The 22,953-nt window shown below is 36.2% G+C and overlaps 1 protein-coding gene across 2 annotated transcripts in view; it reads right to left on the bottom strand.

Moving 5' to 3' along the window:
* Window positions 1-1,072: 1,072 nt before the first annotated feature.
* Window positions 1,073-22,953, bottom strand: part of TTC6 (tetratricopeptide repeat domain 6) — a 188,794-nt gene continuing 166,913 nt past the window's right edge. For both annotated transcript variants that reach the window (XM_078078737.1, XM_078078738.1), the window contains 5 exons: window positions 14,097-14,307; window positions 11,151-11,303; window positions 9,927-10,097; window positions 1,776-2,001; window positions 1,073-1,331 (listed from right to left, as the gene is read on the bottom strand). In XM_078078737.1, the coding sequence (XP_077934863.1) occupies window positions 1,195-1,331; window positions 1,776-2,001; window positions 9,927-10,097; window positions 11,151-11,303; window positions 14,097-14,307 (898 nt within the window). In that variant the 3' untranslated portion in view covers window positions 1,073-1,194. The remainder of the gene's footprint in view (window positions 1,332-1,775; window positions 2,002-9,926; window positions 10,098-11,150; window positions 11,304-14,096; window positions 14,308-22,953) is intronic.

Genomic DNA, 22,953 nt, shown 5'->3' with positions numbered 1-22,953 from the left:
TGGTACATCAAACTTAAAAAAAGGAAACTGAGTAGATAGAGATATTCTTTCCGAAATGTCTGATCTCTGTGAAAACAAGTCTCTGAGGAGCTAGAGATATACCGGAAGAATGAAATGAAGAGGAAAAGAAGTGAGTGAAGCAAATGTGAATGAAATCTTGTTCTTATCAGTAAGATAAAGAGAAGGGGTTCTCTGGTTCACTCAAAGATCCTTTACAGACATTCTATACAGAATTTTTAGCTGTCTTGGGGCACCTGGGTGGCTCAGTCGTTAAAGCATCTGCCTTTAGCTCAGATCATGATCCCAGACTCCTGGGATCAAGCCCCGCATCAGGTTCCCTGCTCAGCGGGAAGCCTGCTTCTCCCTCTCCCACTCTCCCTGCTTGTGTTCCCTCTTTCGCTGTCTCTCTCTCTCTCTGTCAAATAAATAAATAAATAAATAAATAAATAAATAAATAAATAAATCTTGAAAAAAAAAAGAATTTTTAGCTGTCTTTAATTTTTACTCATTAACTTCTTTGAAGCACTAATTATAAGTGTATACAAAGTTATTATATATGTTTATGAAACTTTCATCAAAGAGTCAAAAAGAACTCTATCAAGGAAACAGGAAGGTCAAAATTTTTATAGATACTGTGCTGGAAGGGAGGAAACATGTAAAAGAGAAACGTGTTTATCTGGTGGAATAGTATAAGTACCAGGAAGAATACGGGTCTGTATAGACATTGTTTACAGTAAGAGAGAAGAAATGTACTTAATTTCTTTATAGCCATCAGCTCTGTATTTATTTTTTTAAACCTGGATACTGTTGAATACATTATGAGTACGTATTGATGAAAAGGTCAATGACACTTTTTCTATAATCATGAAGATTATATTATTTCAAAAGGAATTAATTTACCTTAAAGAAAATATTTTAAATGTTAATATTCCTTTTAAAACATCCCCATTTAAATGCTGCACCCTATGAAGAAATTGTTATTATTAGCTTTCTCAGATATGCAGAAAATGATCTAGATGCTTTGTAATTAATATATAATATAAATATATTGTTAAAATGAATTGAAGGGTTATATAGATAACAAAACATAATGAATGCAATAATGGAGATAGTGCAACCTTTTAAACAACAAATAACTTTCAATTTCAGGAAGAAGAGCTGTGTAGATTGCTGCAGAAACCATAGTCTCTGCAATCATATCACTGAGGCATATTCTTGAAGGTTGAGCGCTTGAATATAGTCAGCCACAGCTTCCTCAGTCAGACCTATTTTACCACGAACCTCTGCTCTAAGCTTATATACTAGAGGATCATCAGGCTTCAAAGACAGAGCTGTAAAAGAAAAACATTTCAAGATACGTTTTATGATAACCCTGGAAAATGGTCTCATGTTTTAAAAATAAAAATTGTATAAGAACTTTAGCATTGCTTATTTGGAAGCATTTTTCTTCAAATGCAAGTATTATTTGGTAAAATTAAAAAGATTAAATCTAAGAAAACTAACTTGAGGAACACAGTACAATGTCCCTCCTTGAAAGGCTGGCATTGTCTATGTCTGGTTTCCCTAATGATTTTCTGTATCTCAGCTTATCCACGCTTTAAATTATTCCATGAAGGAATCTATACTGATGGCATTAAAGATATGCTATATAAAAACATTAATTCTTATGTAAGCTTACCTAGACAGATAGACCTGATGATTTTCTTCTTTTTATTGTCTAAAAACAAACATATCAACCACTGTGATTTTACCCCAAAGTTATAAAACAAAAATACCTTTACTTAGGTCTTCCTCAGCTAGTTCATATTGCTTTAAACAACAGTGTAAGTGTGCTCTGTTAAAATATACTGCAGCCCAGAAGGGACAGCTTTCAACCACATATGCAAAATCTTCTTTTGCTTCTTTGTATTTCTCTAATATTGTATTGGCAATAGCTCGATTCATGGTAGCACATTCATTTTCTGGATCAAACTTTAAAGCCGTTGAGAAGTAGTCACTGGCCTATAAAATGTGAAGATGATGATAATTTGAATATATTTTAATTGGCAGCTATATAGCAATCTGAAGCACTTTTGCTCTTAATTTAAAATAAGGACATTGGCGAGGAATTCTTAATCTCAGGAAACAAACTGAGGGTTGTTGGAGTGGTGGGGGGTGAGAGGGATGGGGTGGCTGGGTGATAGACATTGGGGAGGGTATGTGCTATGGTGAGTGCTGTGAATTGTGTAAGACTGATGAATCACAGACCTGTACCTCTGAAGCAAATAATACATTATATGTTAATAAAAAAAGAAGAAGAAGAAGAAGAAGATAGCAGGAGGGGAAGAATGAAGGGGGGGAAATCGGGGGGGGGGAGACGAACCATGAGAGACTATTTGGACTCTGAGAAACAAACTGAGGGTTCTAGAGGGGAGGGGGGTGGGACAATGGGTTAGCCTGGTGATGGGTATTAAAGAGGGCACGTTCTGCATGGAGCACTGGGTGTTATACGCAAACAATGAATCATGGAACACTACATCAAAAACTGATGATGTAATGTATGGTGATTAACATAACATAATAAAAAATGCTAAAATAAAATAAAATAAGGACATTGGCATGCCAAGGGGGAAGTGGAAGCATTTCATCCCAGATAGAGTTGAAAAAGAGGTGCATGGGGCGCCTGGGTAGCTCAGTTGGTTAAGCGTCTGTCTTCGGCTCAGGTCATGATCCCAGGGTTCTGGAATCGAGCCCTGCATCCAGCTCCGTGCTCAGCGGGGAGCCTGCTTCTCCCTCTGCCTGTGCCTGCCTGTCTGCCTACTCGTGATCTCTCTCTCTCTCTCTATGTCGAATAAATAAATAAATTTTTTTTAAAAAGAGGTGCATTGTCTGTAGACAATGTAAAAAACAATAATAAAACCAGCCAAAAGTCAGTTTGCTTTTTATTATCACCACATGTTGGCAAATATCGATAATGTCAGTGATAAAATACTACTCCTTGCTGAGGCGAAATGCTCCACTACTTACCCCTCAAATCCCACATCCTCATACAGCACCAGGAAAAGGTAAAATATAAATTAGAAAGGAAGGTCATAACAAGATAAAATGTTAGAAAATTAATATTTTTCATATAAAAGCAGAGTATCTAAGAGCTAAAAAGGTAAATGAATTTTCTAAATAAGATTCTAAACCATAACAAAAAGGGATAAAAACTTAGTGACACTATGAAAGTTATGAAGAAGGAAGAGAGGAAAATAATCTACTTGTCAAGAAAATCAGACTCTAGATCATTCTCTACTCATCATCGAGCTGAAAGGACCCTTCAAAGTGTGGTCTGTAGACTGGTTTTGGGGTCTCAGTCTGAGAAATCATTTACTACAGCTCTGTAAGGAGAGTAAGTACAGAAATGAAGAGTAAACCATTAGTACCATTTATAGCACTTTGACGTGGCTATGACATTCCAGCACATGAATATATTTCCAGTAACCTGTTTATATTGTGTTTTAGTAACATATTGATGAATAATAAGTTAGAATTTTTAAATGGCCTTTCACCACAAATAGCTTCAGATGCTGATTAGACATCCTACTACTCAAGATAGGAATCTCTTCTCTAATTCCATGATGGATAAAAATTTGGCTTCTACTTTAAAACTTACTTCACTTAAAGGAAAAGTCATTTTTAACAATATGGGTTGTTCTCCGATTTTTTACTATTCAGTTTTTCCCAACACACCACAATCTTCCTTCTATCTATCTCCCCCTATTTTGTGAATTCCAGTCTTGCTAAGGCTGTAGATGTCCTCAAGACCAATGGACATTTTCTAGTTCTTTACTTTCGGCACATTTCTGTGGCATGGACACTTTTGATCTCTCCTTCCTTTGTAAAATTCTCTGTCCTTGGGAAGAGTGTCTCTCTGGTTTTTCTCTTACCTCTCGGATCATTCTCTCTGTCTCCATCACTGAACTATTTTTCTCTATGTTTCCCAGGGATTTGATTTCAATTCACTTCCATCATGAGTGAAATGGAACACTGGTAGCATGGTGGCCAAGAGCTCAAACCACAGAGCCAGATTTCTAGGTTCAGATCCTGGCTCCACCACTTGTTATCTCTATATCTTTGGGTGAGTAACTTTTGTACCCAGTTTTCCTGTCTGTAAAATGGAAGTAACAAACAGAACTCTACTTCCAGTGCAGCTTTTAGGATTAAGTGAGGTTAATATGTAAAGTATATACAAAATATCCATATATATTCAAAATATCAATTATTTTCAACTCAATTATTATTGATATATCATTTCTTCCTAGTGTCTACAAACAGAGAGACAACATAGCCCTAAGGCAATTCTCCATGAATTTTGCTGCCTCTGACTTTCGAGAGGCATTAGATCAAGATTGTATAACCCATCTCATTTTTGGATGAAACTATTCTATACGGCAGCTAAGTGCAATTAGAAGAATCTGTTAAGAGGGTGGCAGAATTGACATCCTTCTGTGAGGAGCTTAAAGAGAATTCACTCCCGAACAGAAGGCTGGATGATCAGAATCATCAGATCATCAGAAATGAGGCAAGGAAATGACTCCAAGTAGGGCCAAGACTTTCTTCAATAAGTAATTTAGGTCTCATTTTAATTAACCAGTAAATGATCAATAAAGGCCACACTATTCTACATCACAAAAGAATTACTTCAATCAGGTAGGAGCCAATGCCTACCTCAGCTAAGATAAAAGAATTCAGTAACACACAATAATATGCCTAACTGTGAATAATATAACTTTCTATTATGGCTTCTAAAATATATTGCTTAGAAAATAAAATCCTATCCATTAATGAAGTAACTTGAAGTATAGGAGTAATGGCTATGAAACAATTAAAGGCCAAAGACACCTACCACAGTGATGGCCTTGTTTTTTAACAATTGGTCTAATGCCTTAATATCTGTAATTAATTAAAAAACAGATCCAGTTATTTTTTTAAAGTCACCATAGTTCATGATGCATGCACGTAGCTCATCCAAAAGTGATTTAAAATTATTAAGTCACTAATTAATGATAAAAGAAGCCAGAACATATCTAGATTTGAAGCTTCTAGGGATTATTTGATCTATTGAGGGACCCTTCTTCCTGCCCCCAAATCTTCCTTCCAGGACAGTTAGAAACAAAGGTTGAGGAGGTGGGGAGCAGGGAACAGAAGCCATTTCCTCCCCAAAGAGGCCTCTAGCATACTAAAATATAGCATAGCTGCATAACTACTTGCAAAGTCTGCTTAACTCTGGAGGGCATGTACACTGTGAAGCCCAAGCATCCAGTATATATCAGGACAGAGAGGACAGAACACAGAGCTTAATGTTGCCTGGTTACTACACTTCCCTAGTATGCTCACCGTACTACTTTCTGTAACAGTTATTTCACATTTTCTCTTTTCTCCTCAGAACTCCTAGCCACCCCACCCTCCTTTTTAAGCATCCACGCCACTCTTACTGATAACTGATACTCATATCCCATAGAGAAAATATAGTCAATAAGTAGAAATGCCTACTTGTCAAAATCTGCCTGTCTGCATTCAACTGTGCCCCAACTCTCTGCCTTCCCTCACAACATAATCCATAGTGTGTCCTGCTCCCTTCAAAGGTCACCCAGCAACTTCCAAACTTTAACCTCAGTTCTCAAAGATTTTGATCCTAATTATCCCTGCCACTTTCTCCTGCCCCAACAATTTCTTCTTTTCTACTACATTTTTTATTAACATAGGAGCATGAATCACTATCCTTCATATTTACAAAATAAAGAGAACTTCTTACCGCACTCTACCTCATTTCACTACTTCTCATTTCACTACTTCTTGTCACAGAACTTCCTGAACCAGTTGAACTGCTCTAATTCTCCACCTCACATTTCCTCCACAACCCTTACCTACTCAAGGCTCTGTCTCACGGCTGCCGCAACAATGTTCTTGCCAAAATCATCAGGGACTTCCTCCAAGCTCCTCTTCCTTGACCTCTCCCAACGGCGTTTGACTCAGGACACTTTTCCCTTCTTAAAGCACATGATTCTCAAGGTGTTATCAGACTCTGCTGCTTTTCTTCCCATCATCCTGGCTGGATGCTCTCTTCTCGGCCTACTCTCTGGCGTCTCCTCTCTGCTTCACTCTTAAACATTGGTCTTCCCCCAGAGCTTGCCCCTTGAACCCCTTCTCTCCACGCAGGCACTCTCAATCTCCTGGAGGCCCACACATGTGCTCAGACTGATAGAATAATGCTTATGTGAGACTGTATGCAATGTTCATCACTACTAATATTTTCTTGTTTATTTTCTATTTCTTCCTCCAATAAAAAGTAAGTTCCATCAGGAAAAAAAAGCCTTTCTTATCTTGTTTAGCTCTGCACCCTCAGGGTATTATTAATGCCTCATACGTGGCAGGTACATCATAAATATATGGAGATTGAAGGAATGGAGAGCTAAGTGGTATAAGGAAGTATTTGCTGAACTTTTCCAGCAAAATAGAGACAAGAACCATAGCCTCTTGGTACATAAAGATGACCCAATGATCATTTTATTAAGGGACATGGTGGCAGTATTAGGTGGCACAAGAGAACACAGAGGTTACAGGTCTCGGAGAATGCAAGCAATAAAAACAGCTTTTTAAAATGAGTATGTCAGGGGCTCCTGGGTGGCTCAGTTGGTTAAGCATCTGCCTGCGGCTCAGGTCATGATCCCAGGGTCCTGGGATGGAGCCCCACATCAGGGCTCAGCAGGGAGCCTTCTTCTCCCTCTCCCTCTGCTGCTCTCCCTGCTTGTGCTCTCTCTCTCTGCCAAATAAATAAATAAAATCTTAAAAAAAAAATACAATGAGTATGTCACCTTAGAAGGCAAGGGTTGTGAAAAGTTGTGAGAAACACAGAGCTTGTGGTAGAAGACTTCCCAGACCAGCTAGGCTAGAGAGGACATTTTGTAAAGTCCTTTGTCATAGCATCAAAGGGAGAGCAACTTGGACAGTTACCATGGCTCATCACCCTGATTCCCATAAGAATCTCTGCTATTAGTCAAGGAACAAAATTTATCTCCTCCAAATGTGAGTAACGGAAAAGTAATTTGCCTGCCTTCGTTGTAAAAACAAGGATGAAAAATGATAGCTTAATTTTTAGAAAGAGAATAGAAACTCACCAGATAAAAAAGTATTGCTACAATGTAGACAAAAATTATAACATAACGTTTCAAAATGAACAAATGTTAAGGGAGCAATTGCATTTAAGAAAAAATAAATCAGAAATGAAGGATCTCAGAAATGAGGCAGCCAGGAAGGTAAGACATGGAAATGAGATGAAACAAGAAAAAAAAAATTTATTTTTTAAAAACCTGATCTATAAGGTCCACAGGGGATAATAGAGATTTCAGAGAACAAAGGAAAGATTTAGAGGAGAGATGTGAAAAAGGCAAAGAAAATGAAATAAAAACTAAGAGATATAAAACATGAGAAAAAATAATTGGTATATAGAAGTCAAAGGGCATCTTATATATAATAATTGGCATTTATTCCCAATGAATAGAATAATGAAACAAAAAAATTTTTATACTAAATTCAACAAAACTTTTCTGAAATCTACATATTGAAAATGCACACTGTGTACTTTAAAACTGACTCCAAATGGTCAACTCTGAGACATATCTTGGCAAAAGTTTACTTAAAAAAAGAAATCTTTGGTTATCTTGACAAAAAGAAGTCACTGATAAAATAATGAAAATCAGGTTTCCATCAAAAAGATCATTTTTTGACACCAACATACAAAACCAGAAAATAGGGAAACAACACTTCAGACACTCAAGGAAAGAAAAAGTGACTCAGAATTTTAAACCCAGACAAGCTGCCTTAAGTTGTAAACACTGCAGGCAAACAGCTATGAACATAAAAAAGATTCAAGGAATATTGTTCTCATGAGCCCTTTCTCAGGACTCTGCTAGAAGACCAATTTCAGGCAACTAAGAAATGAGTGGTTGGGAGGGAAACTTTGGCAAAAAGCCTGGTGATGAGAACTGAATATACTTAACTGGAGAACTAAGACTAAAATGTGAAATAAGGGTAACAAAATAGTTTGCAAATATTAAGCCCTTTGGCAGTAGAGGAATAATGAAACTCACAACAAAATGGGAGAATAGAGACAGAGTAGAAAGCTGGCGCCAGCTGACACTGTAAGCTTATACACATTTAAGAATAAAAATATAATTTTTTTAAAGAAAAAGAATACTATTAACTAAAATCAACAAATGGATGAGAGGGAAGAGTAAGGGAAGAAGAGATTAAATGGCAATTTTATTGTTGTTCGTAATAGAGAAACTAAAGAAATAAGGAACTAAGAGTATAAAGGTATTTTTATAAAGGTAATCACGAAAGCAAAACTGTAAACCTACTTAACTTTGAAAATAATTAAAGTAGACCACAGAATAAAATATATCAAATATGTGTGCAAAGGAAATATGACATTAAATAACAGAACTAAGATCAACCACGCCAAAATTTTATTATTATTATTATTATTATTAAAAGCTGAGTATTTTCAAATTGCCATCTAAAGCAAAATCTAACTCTATGCTGTATAAAAGAGATACAAACCTGAAATAAAGGATTCTGAACTGAAAATAAAGGGAAGGGCAAAGGAATACCAGGCAAAAGCAAACCAAATGAAATCAGAGGTTATGATCTTCATATCAGAATTTATTCCTAAGACCATTTTAAAGAAACAGACGGCATTTGAAATGCATTCACAATTCATATGTAATGCATATGAATATCTGTATAAAATAATAATGTGGCAGCAATTTTCATAAAGTAGAAATTACAAGAGATGTAAAGAAAACACTAATTTTAAGGTACTTACACCTTTCTCACTCCAAAATAAACCAAATGAAAAACAAGTGCGGATATAAGCTAAATTAAAAACATAACTTATAAGATAGATCTTATATGGATATTTTTAACTCTATATCCTTATAGTAGAAATTCTTTTTTGAAAAGGCTCCTAGAGCACTTTTTTTTTAAGTTGGCATATACAAGACCACATTAAAACTCAATAAACTCCAAAATTAGAAAATATAAAAGCCCTTCCACCTGGACATTTTAAGTGTCCTATTAATTTATTCTTTAGTCCAAGGGGAAATAACATTTCAGGTGTAACGTTTTAGGAAAAAAACAAACAAACATTACAGACCGAAATACACAGGATACTGCTAGAAGCAGTACTTAGGGAAATGGCCTAACCTTGACAACTCATCACAGTATAAATTAAAGGGTGACAATAAGTGAAACTTCTGACTCAGAGACAGGTAAAGAACAAGATAAGTTGAAGATAAAGAACAAAAGAGTGAATATAAATAAAAAGTTAAAATTGAGTTTGAATTATGTAAGTGCATTACAGTGCAAATAAAATAAATTCAAAATATAAAAAATATCATCTAATAACCCAATACTTTCATTTCAGACATTCTAAAATGATTAAGATGTTATAAAACCAGAACTGACATCCTTATCGCCTCACTCCCAGTCAAATGCTCATGTGACTAAAATTTAGGAAAGGTAGCAATTAAGATGAGTTAGATAATCACATCAGTGTAAAAGAGTCTTGAAGGAAGTCTGAGATTTGTCTAAGTGGGGGCAGAGAGAGGATTCTAGGCCAGAAGCTGGCAATAATGGACAGCAAGGCAATGGCCCACATTTGGGGAAAGTCCAGAACAATGTTTACTGGACAAGTGTTGAATGGTTGATGATAATGAGGAGAATAAATCCACAGAGATGTGAACATGTAATAAATAATCACAAACATTCTTATGAAAGAGAACTTTTTTAAAAAGAGCTAATGAATGATTAGCCTGTGATGTAAGGATTGCTTTCTGAAATTCTATATAACAAAGAAAGCATTTAGTGTCAAAAATAAAATGTTAAGGAAAACTCATTACCTGAGAAAACTGCCTATGGTGAAAATAGATATTTCCTGCATTAAAGTAAGCCAGTGAATACGTGGGGTTTAGACAAATTGCTGCTTGATAGTCTTTCATTGCATTCTGTTGTTGACCCATAAACTCGTTAATCACACCACGATTTGTCAAGAATTCTGCTGTAGTATTGATCTGCAATATAATAGTATGAGTATTTAGCATCTGGGAACAGTATGTATCTCCAATTTCATGTCTGTAAAAATGAATGTTATGAAATCTACTTGTGGGAAATGAGTAATTTTATAGTGCAGGTGAAACCCCATTAGAGCAAATATTTTGAGAAAGGACTCGGTATGAAGTTGATTCAGTGTCAACCCTTTGTTGATTTGGTTGCAATAAAACAAATAATCTTAGTGCTTTACTCAGTTCCTTTCCAAAGGATAGACATGGTTGGCAGGAAGCTTATTTGTTTGACTCTGTTACACTGGAGAATAAATTAAATAGTTAACATGCTTATTTGTCCAAGTAGTAGCAATTATCTTTCAGTTCTTTCCTTTTTTCGCATCTCAAAGTTTACAAAATCTGCCCATTTCTACAGAAACAGAATCCAAAAGCTATAAGAAAAGAAAATTTTCTGTCACTGTATACAAAACCTGAGGGTTTTATTTGCCATTTAACTACAGAAGAATCTAGGGATTTGTATTGTTCTTTCTTTAGTTCCTTTGAACCCAGAACATTTTTTTATGTTTTGCATTCATTTTTTATGACAAAATAATATTGATGTCCCATGAAACTATAAATTGCATTTACTGAAAGGAATCAACATTTATCATGAGTTTATATTTTGGATTTTAAATGTACTTCAGTTATAAAATTGGCAAGACATAAAAACTCTTTAGGAATCTCTTGGGGGAAAAAAGTATATATATTATTTTCCCTACAAGTTACTTTAAAAAGTTACAGAGAGGGGCGCCTGGGTGGCTCAGTCGTTAAGCGTCTGCCTTCGGCTCAGGTCATGATCCCAGGGTCCTGGGTCCAGCCCCACATTGGGCTCCCTGCTCTGCGGGAAGCGTGCTTCTCCCTCTCCCATTCCCCCTGCTTGTGTTCCCTCTCTCACTGTGTCTCTCTCTGTCAAATGAATAACTAAAATCTTAAAAAAAAAAAAGTCACAGAGAAGATACATGACCCTATTCATTAATGGTGTTAATTGATGCTAATGATAATACCATCTAAGTGGATTTTTACCTTTATGGCAGCATTAATATCTTGAATTGCAGCAAAATTATCACCCATCTGAAGACAGACCACAGCTCTTCCTTCATAGGCTAAGGAGCATTTTGGATCAACTTCTGTGGCAATGGTAAAGTGATTCCAAGCTTTCTGGAATTTTCCTTGGGCCTAAAAAAATTTTTCATTTACTTGAAGTAGGAAATTGTCCATAACATGACAAATGTTTATGGTTCTAACTTAATCAAATAAAGCCTTTAGTAAGGGTAAATTTATATTGTGCTAAATCTAAGCTATTTTAAACAAGGAAGTAGACTGTACTCTGAGTGCATTCAATTGACTAAATTACCTCTGAGTATTTATGCTAACATTTTAATTAATTAAAATAAATCTAATTGTCAGAGTCATCTCTTACGCCAGTCTTGGACAACTTACAATCATGGCCACCATATGAAACACCAATGCTTCTGACAATCATCACCACAAAGTTTATACTGAACTCCACACACACAGGCAGAGATTGTATTTATTGCCTGGCATTGAATCTTCAGTTATACATAATATATATATATATAATGAACATAATAAAATAAATGTGTTGAATAAATAAGAGAACAAACTAATAGTGCGAGACCTATTTTGATAAATTGTACCAGCATCTGGCATTTTAGGGTCATTATACATATTCCACGGAAAATGCATTCAAATCTACCAAGTTTTTGTTTATACAAACCTTAGCACCAACTGGAAAACAAGAAAAAAGTTAGGAGAGGGGCACTGTTAATTGAAAGGTGTCTGAATATTTCGTAGAGAAGACCAGCTAGCAACTAAATACATCATCAGTGTAAGGTAGTGAGTTGATAAATCCACTGAGTCCAGAGTCTGTCCTTTATTTGCATAGGCTAAAAATCCAACTTGCCAGAATCTCAGAAGGTGAGAAGCTGACTCACATTAACCAAACTGAGCCCAGTGACTCTTGCATAAAACTAATAAGATAACTACACACTGTTCTTTAACTGGCAAATCTTCTCCCTCTGGGCAAATGATGTGAAAATCAACACTGTCATAACAAATTCATTGGAGAAACAAGGAATATAAGAATATTAAGCTGCAAACAGCCTCACAATGGGATATCTGTCATCTGTTGCTGAAATCTGTTTTAGCTAACCTCGGTATCGCTAGTGCGAGGCACATAGTAGGAAAATCTGTTAAGTATTTGTTGAACAAATGGTTACTCTTTCCCTTGGGCAGAACTTGGATGAACCTCTCTCTCTTTTCTCAGTCCTTTCTTTCCTGATTCAATCCTTCTTCCTACTGATGTGTTTCTCAATCTTCTTTCAGGTTGATACATACCAAGTAAGATCTTCATAAAACAAAAATCTGATGTTGTTGCTTCGGTTAATTATACTAACATTTGTAACTGGCCTGCAAGGCCTTCACCTCCAGTCATTTTCCAATTCTCTAGCCTGTCCTACAACACTCACTTCTTATCATAACACTCCATCCACTTGGGCCCTCTGTCTCTTTCACAAGACTTTCTAAAGGGTCGTTCACTATGTCCTAGCTTCAACTCTTAACTGACTGATTACTAGTCTTTCACACTCAATTTAAATGTTAATTTCTCAAAAATTCCTTTCTTACCCCTTAAACAAATCTAGGTTTCCTTGTTATAAATTGTCCTAAAACCCATCCTTTTCCTTTGTATCACGAGTATAATTAAATAACTATTCCTATGGTTGCTTGATACTCATCTCTTTATTAGGTAGTAAACTCTACAGAAGAATCAAGTATATTTGGTTCACTGCTGTATCCCTAGGCCTAGAGCATTTCTTCTCCTATATTAGGGGCTCAGTAAATGCCTACTGAATGCAATGAATGATGATGCTAACACATTTCATTGTATTGCAGTCAGCTCTTGCAGCTTTGGGAGTCATCCTGTCTCTTCAAGTTGACTTTGTAAATTTCTACTGTGATCCAATGATGGCTAATTTAGTCTCAAAGGGAAATCTTATTTCCCTTATTAATGAGTTCTTGGGCATATCCCACTATAACCACCAATCCTAACAATCACCTCCAATATTATTAATATTATTAGATCAGCCAAACTCATTTTCCAAATTTTAAAAAATCAACTTTAATTGCAGATTATTAATAAGAATTTCTGCAGATTATGGTAATTTGAACACATTTGTTGCCCATTCTCTAAAATTTTGAATATTAAAAAAAAGAAGAAAATTTAAAATCGCTCCGTTCCTCTTCATGGAAAATATAGCGCACTTAGCACTGTATTCCAAGAATGTCACTACATATGTATTAGTGCAAATAAGTTGGTGAGTGCATAGGTCAAGTCAGAGTGTTCCAGAAATCACTCAGAGACCTGCTTGGTAACAGACAGAGTAACACTCTCCCATCTTGCTGAAAAGACAAACACCTGGTCTCTTGCCTTCGCAAGGCTCATTGCCATTTGGAAGATGACTTAAATCCCTATACAGTGGCTGTCTGATCCACCGCATGACGAAAGTCCACTTCAAAACTTTCGTACACTGTTTATTCTCTCTAGCTTGTCATTAATTCAACAGGACAATACCTATGGGGCCCAAGTATAAGTTAGTGAAACAAACGTTAGCCACGTTCTTATATGTGAAACTCATCAGGCAAATTTCAAAAGTTGTATGTAAGAGTGGGGGTAAGGTAAGGTGGGGTACACGCATTAAGGAAACTCAGGTTCAAAGGGTCCACATCTCACTAGTATGCCAGGTCCCTGGGTGTGGTCCACAGGTAAGCTCCCTGGAACTAATAAACCCCTGCAGAAGCTCTGCTCTGGATACTGATAGTAAGGGAAAGGTAAAATGTACATGACCAAAGAAATAACATATATCCCAATCACCAGTAAAGGGCTAAATATATTCTTTCCCTTGTCCAAAAGGTGCTTTTATGGGTTAACATGTTGTTATATAATGTTACCTGCAAATTATAGCCAAGGCTAATTCTGGCTTTTATATATGTTGGATTAATGTGCAACGCTTTCAGAAAGTCCTTCTGTGCTTGTTTGGTGGCTTTCTCATGACCATATTCCATGTAAGAATTTCCCCGTCCAACGTAAGCATCCAGAAAACAGGGATTAATTTTAAGAGCCCAGGTGAAGAAATCAACAGCTTCTTCAAACTCTTTATTTCTGAAAATAAATGAAAATATTGATCCTTTCTGGTGAATTTTCTAAGTGCTTTTCTATATATAATTTTTTTCTTTTTTATTGTTATGTTAATCACCATACATTACATCATTAGTTTTTGATGTAGTGTTCCATGATTCATTGTTTGTGCATAACACCCAATGCTCCATGCAGAACATGCCCTCTTTAATACCCATCACCAGGCTAACCCATCCTCCCACCCCCTGCCCTCTCGAACCCTCAGTTTGTTTTTCAGATAATTTATTCATGAAGATTTGCATTGACCCTTACAAAAAAAAAAACTTTTCATTTTTATTATCCATCATAGGAAGTAAGTTCATATAACCTAAGAAAGTCTGACAGGATCTTTGAAGATTTTGGTGAAAGGAAAAAGGGAGGTAAGAGCCATTTTTATAACAGAATATGTTGGGATGATATTTTAGAGTTCTTTTTTCAGAACTATAAATGTCTGAATGGCATTCCTGAACTTGTTTTTAACAGCTATCAGTGGCCAATACAGAAAAACATATGCTATTATTGATGAAATACGCTATTAAAACAGATTAAAATAAATATATTTATGTATTTAATATTTCCTTATACAATGAAAGGAACCAAATTTTTATCACACGGGAGGCCTTACTTCTGATCCTTTATAAAGGCAAACGCTTTTTGTGGACACCAGGAAAGGAGAAAAGAGAAAAGGTAAAATGCATTTGATTTATTAACTTGTGAATAGATGTGACCGAATGGTAACTCTGTCTCTCATCCTTAATTATTCTCTTGTGGTGGGGTGAGGGCTAGAGAACGAATCAGATATTTGTTCATGGGCAGAGAGGGTCACTTTTCCATTTTATATGTGTATCTGATAACTACATTCAGTCTCAACAGACATGGAGAACATCTAGGATCTTTTCTAAAAACCAGAACAAGGGAGCTAACATTGAGTAACTGCTTACTTACCAGGTACTGTGCTAAATGCTTTACCTCTGCTATTTCACTCAGTCCTTCCAACAATTCCTAAGCTAGTTATAATTTTCTACATTTTATAGGTTAAAAGAAAATGGCTCAGAAAAAGTTTGCACACAGTAAATAACACAGTAAACGGCGTAGTGAGGCTCAGCAGTGTCCATATCTAGGATTCAGACTCAGGTAAACCATAACTCCAAACTTCTCGCTTTTCCACAGTCATCTGTACCTCCCATTCTTCACCTTTACCATACCTGCTGCAGTCGGCACACAAGATTTGATATCTCAACAGGGTAGTCAGAAGGAAGGAGTGAAGCTCAGACCTAAACCTGAATGTGCAGATTAATACTAATTTTTCAAAGTTGTTATGAGAAACAAATGAGCACGCGTGAAAACCATTTAGCAAAGAAACTCTCAATAAAGATTATCATCTTCTTCCCATCCTTGCCATTACTTCTCAAAAAGGTTTCAAAATTTAATAAGATGCATCACTACTTTGCTAATTTTTCCTTTATAAAATACATGGAAACAAGGGAAACTGTTCTAGAGACTGTCATCTCCTAGATATTATGCAGGAATATCTCTTAAAGTACTGTTTCCCAAACTTCAGCCCCTCCTTGGTGACAATTGCCCTATGTTCTACCTACGCTATCATTTACTGAATATTTTTCTCTAAGTCAAATCACTGTTTTACTTAACTCAATTTATTTCAAAAGACAACTTAATTTCAATCCCATAAATAGAAAATTAATATTTCATACCATAAACAGAAAGCAACCATAACAATAAACAACTATTGGAGTTGGAGACTACAGTAGTCTGCAGAAAACTGAACCTGAGGACTGGACTTCAATTTCTCGCAATGTGATTGAATATTTTTTAATGCCTAAGCCATGAAGAATAATTGAGGTGATTATGATATTTACTCCATGTTTTGGCAAACACTACCCAAAAGTGGGGCATCAAGTGTTCAGCCTGAAGATTGTGCAAGAATCTGCAGTGAATACCAGGAACGCTTGGCTTCTGATAATTCAAACAGGTGGAAAGTGAACATTCACATATACGAGGCAGTTTATCTACTAAGTTCTCTGTGGATTGTTACTAAGAAAATGCAGGTTTACTTCCCTCAGTAGCTTACAGTGAAATTGTGCTTCTCTCCTGATAACTGGCACTATTGGAGAGGTGAGAGTTTGCTAAATAAGGGTAATAAGGCCTGAGGTTGTGTTCTATTTACAGAGATCTTTTCCTCTGTACCTCTCAATCCCTTTCACCTATTTTCCCCTTTCCCCACCCCTGTCCTCGCTGGCAACCACCAACCTGTTCTCTGTATTGATGAGCCTGTTTCTGTTTTTGTTTGCTCATTTGTCTTGTTTTTTCAATTTCCACATTTAAGTGAAATCATACAGTATTTGCCTTTCTCTGATCTATTGCACTTAGCATAATACCCTCTAGGTCCATTATGTTGTTGCAAATGGCAAGATCTCATTCTTTTTTATGGCTGAGTAATTCCATTGTGTGCATGCACGGGCACACGCGCGCATGCTTGTGTGTGTGTGTGTGTGTGTGTGTGTGTGTGTGTGTGTGTGCCCTATCTTTATCCATTCATCTATCCAAGGGCACTTGTGTTATTTCCATATCTTGGCTATTATAAATAATGCCACAATAAACACACAGTTGCATAGATCTTTTCCAATTAGTGTTTTTGTTTTCTTTGGGTAAATTAATAGAATTACTGGATCATACGGTATTTCTATTTTTAATTTTTTAAGGACACTCCTTAATGTTTTCCACACTGGTTGCACCAATTTATATTCTCAACAGTGTACCACAAAGGTTCCCTTTTCTCCACATCCTCACCAACACTTGTTATTTCTTGTCTTTTTGGTACTAGCTATTCTGACTGGTGTGAGGTGATTTCTCCTTGTGGTTTTAATTTGCATTTCCCTGATGATCGGTGATGTTGAGCATCTTTTCATGTACCTGTTGCCATCTGTATGTTTTCTTTGGAAAAATGCCTATACAGGTTCTCTGCCCATTTTAATCTAATTATTTGGGGGGGGGGGGTTGGTGTTGAGTTGTATAAATTCTTTATATATTTTAGATATTAACCCCTTATCAGATATATCATTTGCAAATATCTTATCCCATTCAATAGGTTGCCTTTTCTTTTTGTTCATGGTTTCTTTTGCTGTGCAAAACTTTTTATTTTGGTGTAGCCCCAATAGTTTGTTTTTGCCTTTGTTTCCCTTGCCTGAGGAGACATATCCAAAAAAAAAAATGTCACTAAGGCTGGTGTCCAGGAGATTACTGCCTATGTTTTCTTTTGGGACTTTCATGGTTTCAGGTCTCACATTTAGCTTTTAATCCATTTGGAGTTCCTTTCTGTGTATGTGTAAGAAAGCGGTCCAGTTTCATTCTTCTGCATGTAGCTGTCTGGTTTTTCCAACAGCATTTATGAGAATCTGTCTCAAAAAGAGACTGTCTTTCCCCCCATTGTATATTCTTGCCTCTTTTGTAGTAGATCAATTGATCATACAAACATGAGTTTCTTTCTGGGTTCTCTATCCTGTTTCATTGATCTATGTGTCTATTTCTGTGCTAGTACCATACTGTTTTGATCACTACAGCTTTGTAGTATAGTTTGAAATCTGGGGCTGTGATACCTCCAGCTTTGTTCATCTTTCTCAAGGTTGCTTTGCATAACAAATTCTTTATCAAGAATAATTACACAGTAGTAATTCTGTATAAAATGCATTTAGCTGATAGGTTGTTGTGCTCAGTATTTCTATCTATGGGTAACAGCAAACTATTTACTTATGATGCATACCTATGGTGATTATGTAAACTGAACTTTCCACAGCAATCTCAGTTCTCTCATAGTTTTCTCATAAATCATTGAAATACTTCTAGTATATTAACATCCATTTGCATCATACACATTGCCCCACTCATACCCAGAAAGAAATTAAAAATCCTTTGTAAGAACATACACCAATATACGGTTTATAAAATACAATCTCACCTTTTGTATAAACTAACCAATTTTAAAAGAAAAAACGAAGCAATAAATTGAAGCTATTTTTCTATACCTATCTAGTTACCATCACTAAAGTTTTTTTGTTGTTGTTGTTGTTTTTTTTTAATTTTAGTTAACATACAGTGCAATATTGGTTTCTGGAGTAGAATTCAGTGGTTCCTCACTTCCATACAACACCCACCGCTCATCACAACAAGTGCCCTCCTTAATACCCATCACCCATCTAGCCCATCCCCCACCCACCTCCCTCCATCAAGCCTCACTTTGTTCTCTATCATAAGAGTCTCTTATGGTTTGTTTCTCTCTCTCCTTTTTTCCCCCCTTCCCATATGTTCATCTGGTTTGTTTCTTAAATTCCACATATGAGTGAGAGCATATGGTATTTGTCTTTCTCTGACTGACTTATTTTGCTTAGCATAATACACTCTAGCTCCATACATGTCATGCAAATGGCAAGATTTCATCTTTTTGATGGCTGAGTAATATTCCATTGTATATTTATATATACCCCCTCTTCTTTATCCATTCATCAGTTGATAGACAAATGGACTCTCTCCATAGTTTAGCTATTTTTGATAATGCTGCTATAAACATTGGGGTGCATGTACCCCTTCGAATCTGTATTTTTGTACCCTTAGGGTAAATACCTAGTTGTGCAATTGCTGGATCACAGGGTAGTTCTATTTTAACTTTTTGAGGAACTTCCATACTGTTCTCCAGAGTGGCTACACCAGTTTGCATTCCCACCAACAGTTCAAGAGGGTTCCCCTTTCTCTACATCCCTGCAAAATCTGTTGTTTCTTGTGTTGTTAATTTTAGCCATTCTGACCTGTGTGAGGTGGTGTCTTATTGTGGTTTTGATTTGTATTTCCCTGATGATGAGTGATGTTGAACATCTTCTCATGTGTCTGTTAACCATCTGGATGTCTTTTTTGGAAAAGCATCTATTCATGTCTTCTGCCCATTTCTTGACTGGATTATTTTTTCTTTGGGTGTTGAGTTCGATAAGTTCTTTATAGATTTTGGATAGTAACCCTTTATCAGATATGTCATTTGCAAACATCTTCTCCCATTCCATAGGCTGCCTCTTAGTTTTGTTGATTGTTTCCTTTGCTGTGCAGAAGCTTTTTATCTTGATGACGTCCCAATAGTTCATTTTTGCTTTTTTGTTTCCCTTGCCTCCAGCGACATGTCTAGTAAGAAGTTGCTATGGCCAAGGTCAGAAAGGTTTCTGCCTGTGTTCTTCTCTAGGATTTTGATGGATTCTTGTCTCACATGTAGGTCTTTCCTCCATTTTGAATTTATTTTTGTGTATGGTATAAGAAAGTGGCCCAGTTTTATTCTTCTGCATGTTGCTGTCCAGTTTTCCTAATACCATTTGTTGAACAGACTGTCCTCTTTCCACTGGATATTCTTACCTGCTTTGTCCAGATTAGTTGACCATAGAGTTGTGGGACCATTTCTGGGTTATCTGTTCTGTTCCATTGATATATGTGTCTGTTTTTGTGCCTGTACCATACTGTCTTGATGACTACAGCTTTGTACTATAGCTTGAAATCAGGAATTGTGATGATTCCAGTTTTTTCTTTTTCAAAATTCCTTTGGCTATTTGGAATCTTTTGTGGTTCCAAACAAATTTTAGGATTGTTTGTTCTAGCTCTTTGAAAAATGTTGGTGGTATTTTGATAGGGATTGCATTAAATGTGTAGATTGCTTTGGGTAGTATAGGCATTTTAGCAATGTTTGTTCTTCCAATCCATGAGCACAGAATGCTTTTCCATTTCTTTGTGTCCTCTTCAATTTCTTCATAAGTGCTTTGTAGCTTTCAGAGTACAGATCTTTTACCTCTTTAGTTAGGTTTATTCCTAGGTATCTTATTGGTTTTGGTGCAATTGCAAATGGGATCAATTCCTTGATTCCTTTTTCTGCTGCTTTATTATTGGTGCATAGAAATGCAACTGATTTCTGTGCATTGATTTTATATCCTGCAACTTTGCTGAATTCATGTATGAGTTCTAGCAATTTTGGGGTGGATTCTTTTGGGTTTTCCACATAAAGTGTCATGTCATCTGCAGATCGTGAGAGTTTGACTTCTTCTTTGCCAATTTGAATGCCTTGTATTTCTTTTTGTTGTCTGATTGCTAAGGCTAGGACTTCTAGTACTATGTTGAACAGCAGCGGTGAGAGTGGGCATGCTGTCATGTTCCTGATCTTAGGAGGAAAGCTCTCAGTTTTTCCCCATTGAGAATGATATTCACTGTGGGCTTTTTATAGATGGCTTTTATGATATTGAGGTATATTCCCTCTATCCCTACACTGTGGAGAGTTTTAATCAAGAGAGGATGCTGTATTTTGTCAAATGCTTTTTCTGCATCAAGTGAGAAGATCATATGTCTTTTGTCCTTTCTTTTATTAATGTGATATATCACATTGATTGATTTACAAATGTTGAACCACCCTTGCAGCCCAGGAATAAGTTCCACTTGGTCATGGTGAATAATCCTTTTCATGTACTATTGGATCCTATTGGCTAGTATCCTGGTGAGTAAATTTTGGCATCCATCTTCATCAGGGATATTGGTCTGTAATTCTCCTTTTTGATGTGGTCTTTGTCTGGTTTTGGGATCAAGGTAATGCTGGCCTCATAGAATGAGTTTGGACGTTTTCCTTCCATTTCTATTTTTTGAAACAGCTTCAGAAGAATAGGTATTAACTCTTCTTTAAATGTTTGGTAGAATCCCCCTGGGAAGCCATCTGGCCCTGGACTCTTGTTTTTTGGGAGGTTTTTGATTACTGCTTCAATTTCCTTGCTCGTTATGGGTCTGTTCAGATTTTCAAACAGTTTGGTAGTTTATAAGTTTCCAAGAATGCATCCATTTCTTCCAGATTGCCTAATTTGTTGGCATATAGTTGTTCATAATATGTCCTTAAAATTGTTTGTATTTCCTTGGTGTTGGTCATGATCTCTCCTCTTTCATTCATGACTTTATTAATTTGGGTCCTTTCTCATTTCTTTTTGATAAGTCTGGCTAGGAGTTTATCAATCTTATTAATTCTTCCAAAGAATTCTTTCAGACCATGCTTTCGGTCCTGGGATTCTGCCCCACTTTGCCACCTGAACACCTTTAAGCCAGGCACATCCTCCATGGCAGTGGACTACTAAAAGTTCAGATTTTACACTCCATGGCTTCTAATACTTTGTGGTAGCCTCTGTAAGCAGGCTCCCTCCCCACCAATGTATCCAGAGCTATATCTCCCCCAAGTCAACTCCATGTCTCCTACCTTCCAAAGGTGGTCACTTTTATACTTGTAGACTTGCAGTTTTTGTTTTTGTAGACCGCTGATTGATTTCTTGGGTGTTTAGAATGACTTGATAACTATCGAGCTGTGTTCAAGGGAAGAGACAAGCTTAGGATCCCCCTACTCCTCTGCCATCTTAACTCTTTTATCAGCACTAAAGTTTAATGAGCACCTAATCCATTCAGACTAATTAAATAATTATTAAACCTTAAAGTTAGAAAGAGACTTTGAAAGACACCTAGCAAGCTCTTCAAAGCTGACAATGACTAAAAATCAAGCCCAGAGGAGGTGACATTGTCAAAACCAGAGACTTCCCAGCCCCCTGTACAAATAGAAGAAAAAGAAAAAGAAAAGAAAGAAACAGATACCACTATAGAAATAGCAATCTCATTTTTTTGAATATGTATATATCACACAATATCCTAGATTGAAGCTCTTGTTTAATAATCACATGGCAGTTAAACAACAGAAGAATGTGGTAAAGTATCTATGTTGTATCAGGACACATATTCAGCAAGACATAAATTGTTAAGCATCAATTACAAATATACAAGTATATCAAATTAGTTTTTCTAAAATAAAATGTTTCTATAAATCTAAAATAATATGATCACTGAGGAAGGTGCATGATTTTCATCGCAGGGTCCATAACTATGGACCATGTGCTAAGTGTGGCAGCGAGACTACAGACACAAAGGCCCACTGCATTTTCCAAATTAATCACATACGTGACCAGATGTGCCCTACTGAGTTGTACAAACAAATCATAAATACCTCCCAAAACTAAAGAATGTGGCTTGCAGAGTCAAAGATTCAAAAATATTTTGTGCAAATATAAGAATAGTAAAATAGATATTCGGGGGTAAAAAGTGGATAGGACACATAACTCTGAGTAAATCAGGCTCTCCGTCTGTGGCATTTTTTTTTTTTTTTTCATCTAAAGGTGGCTTTCTCAAAGAGATCTAAAAATTAACTCTACCATAACACTCTTAGTGACCAAACTGGACAAGGAGTAGGATATTCAGCCTAAGGAATGTTGTTTCCTAGCAACCACAAGAGCGAGAGCCAGAGATATACAAAGGCATACTTCAAAAGTCTGCAACCCCATGAGTTCAAAGATCAAAGTCCTAAAATTTAAAGATTTATTCCTTTTTTTGAATTTTCTAAATGGGAGAATTTTTACTGTCCCCACTATAAGACATCAATAATGAATCTCAGTACTTAGAAACCAAGCTGCTGTGGTATAAGTATGTTATAGCTTACCTTGAAAAGCAAAAATACTTTTCCTGAACTAAATATAACCAATCACCAAACATTCCTTATTGTTAAATTCAGTAAAACTC

Source organism: Halichoerus grypus, chromosome 8 (assembly GCF_964656455.1).
Source record: "Halichoerus grypus chromosome 8, mHalGry1.hap1.1, whole genome shotgun sequence".
In the NCBI taxonomy this organism is placed as follows: domain Eukaryota; kingdom Metazoa; phylum Chordata; class Mammalia; order Carnivora; family Phocidae; genus Halichoerus; species Halichoerus grypus.
This window is presented reverse-complemented; position numbering and strand designations above follow the sequence as displayed.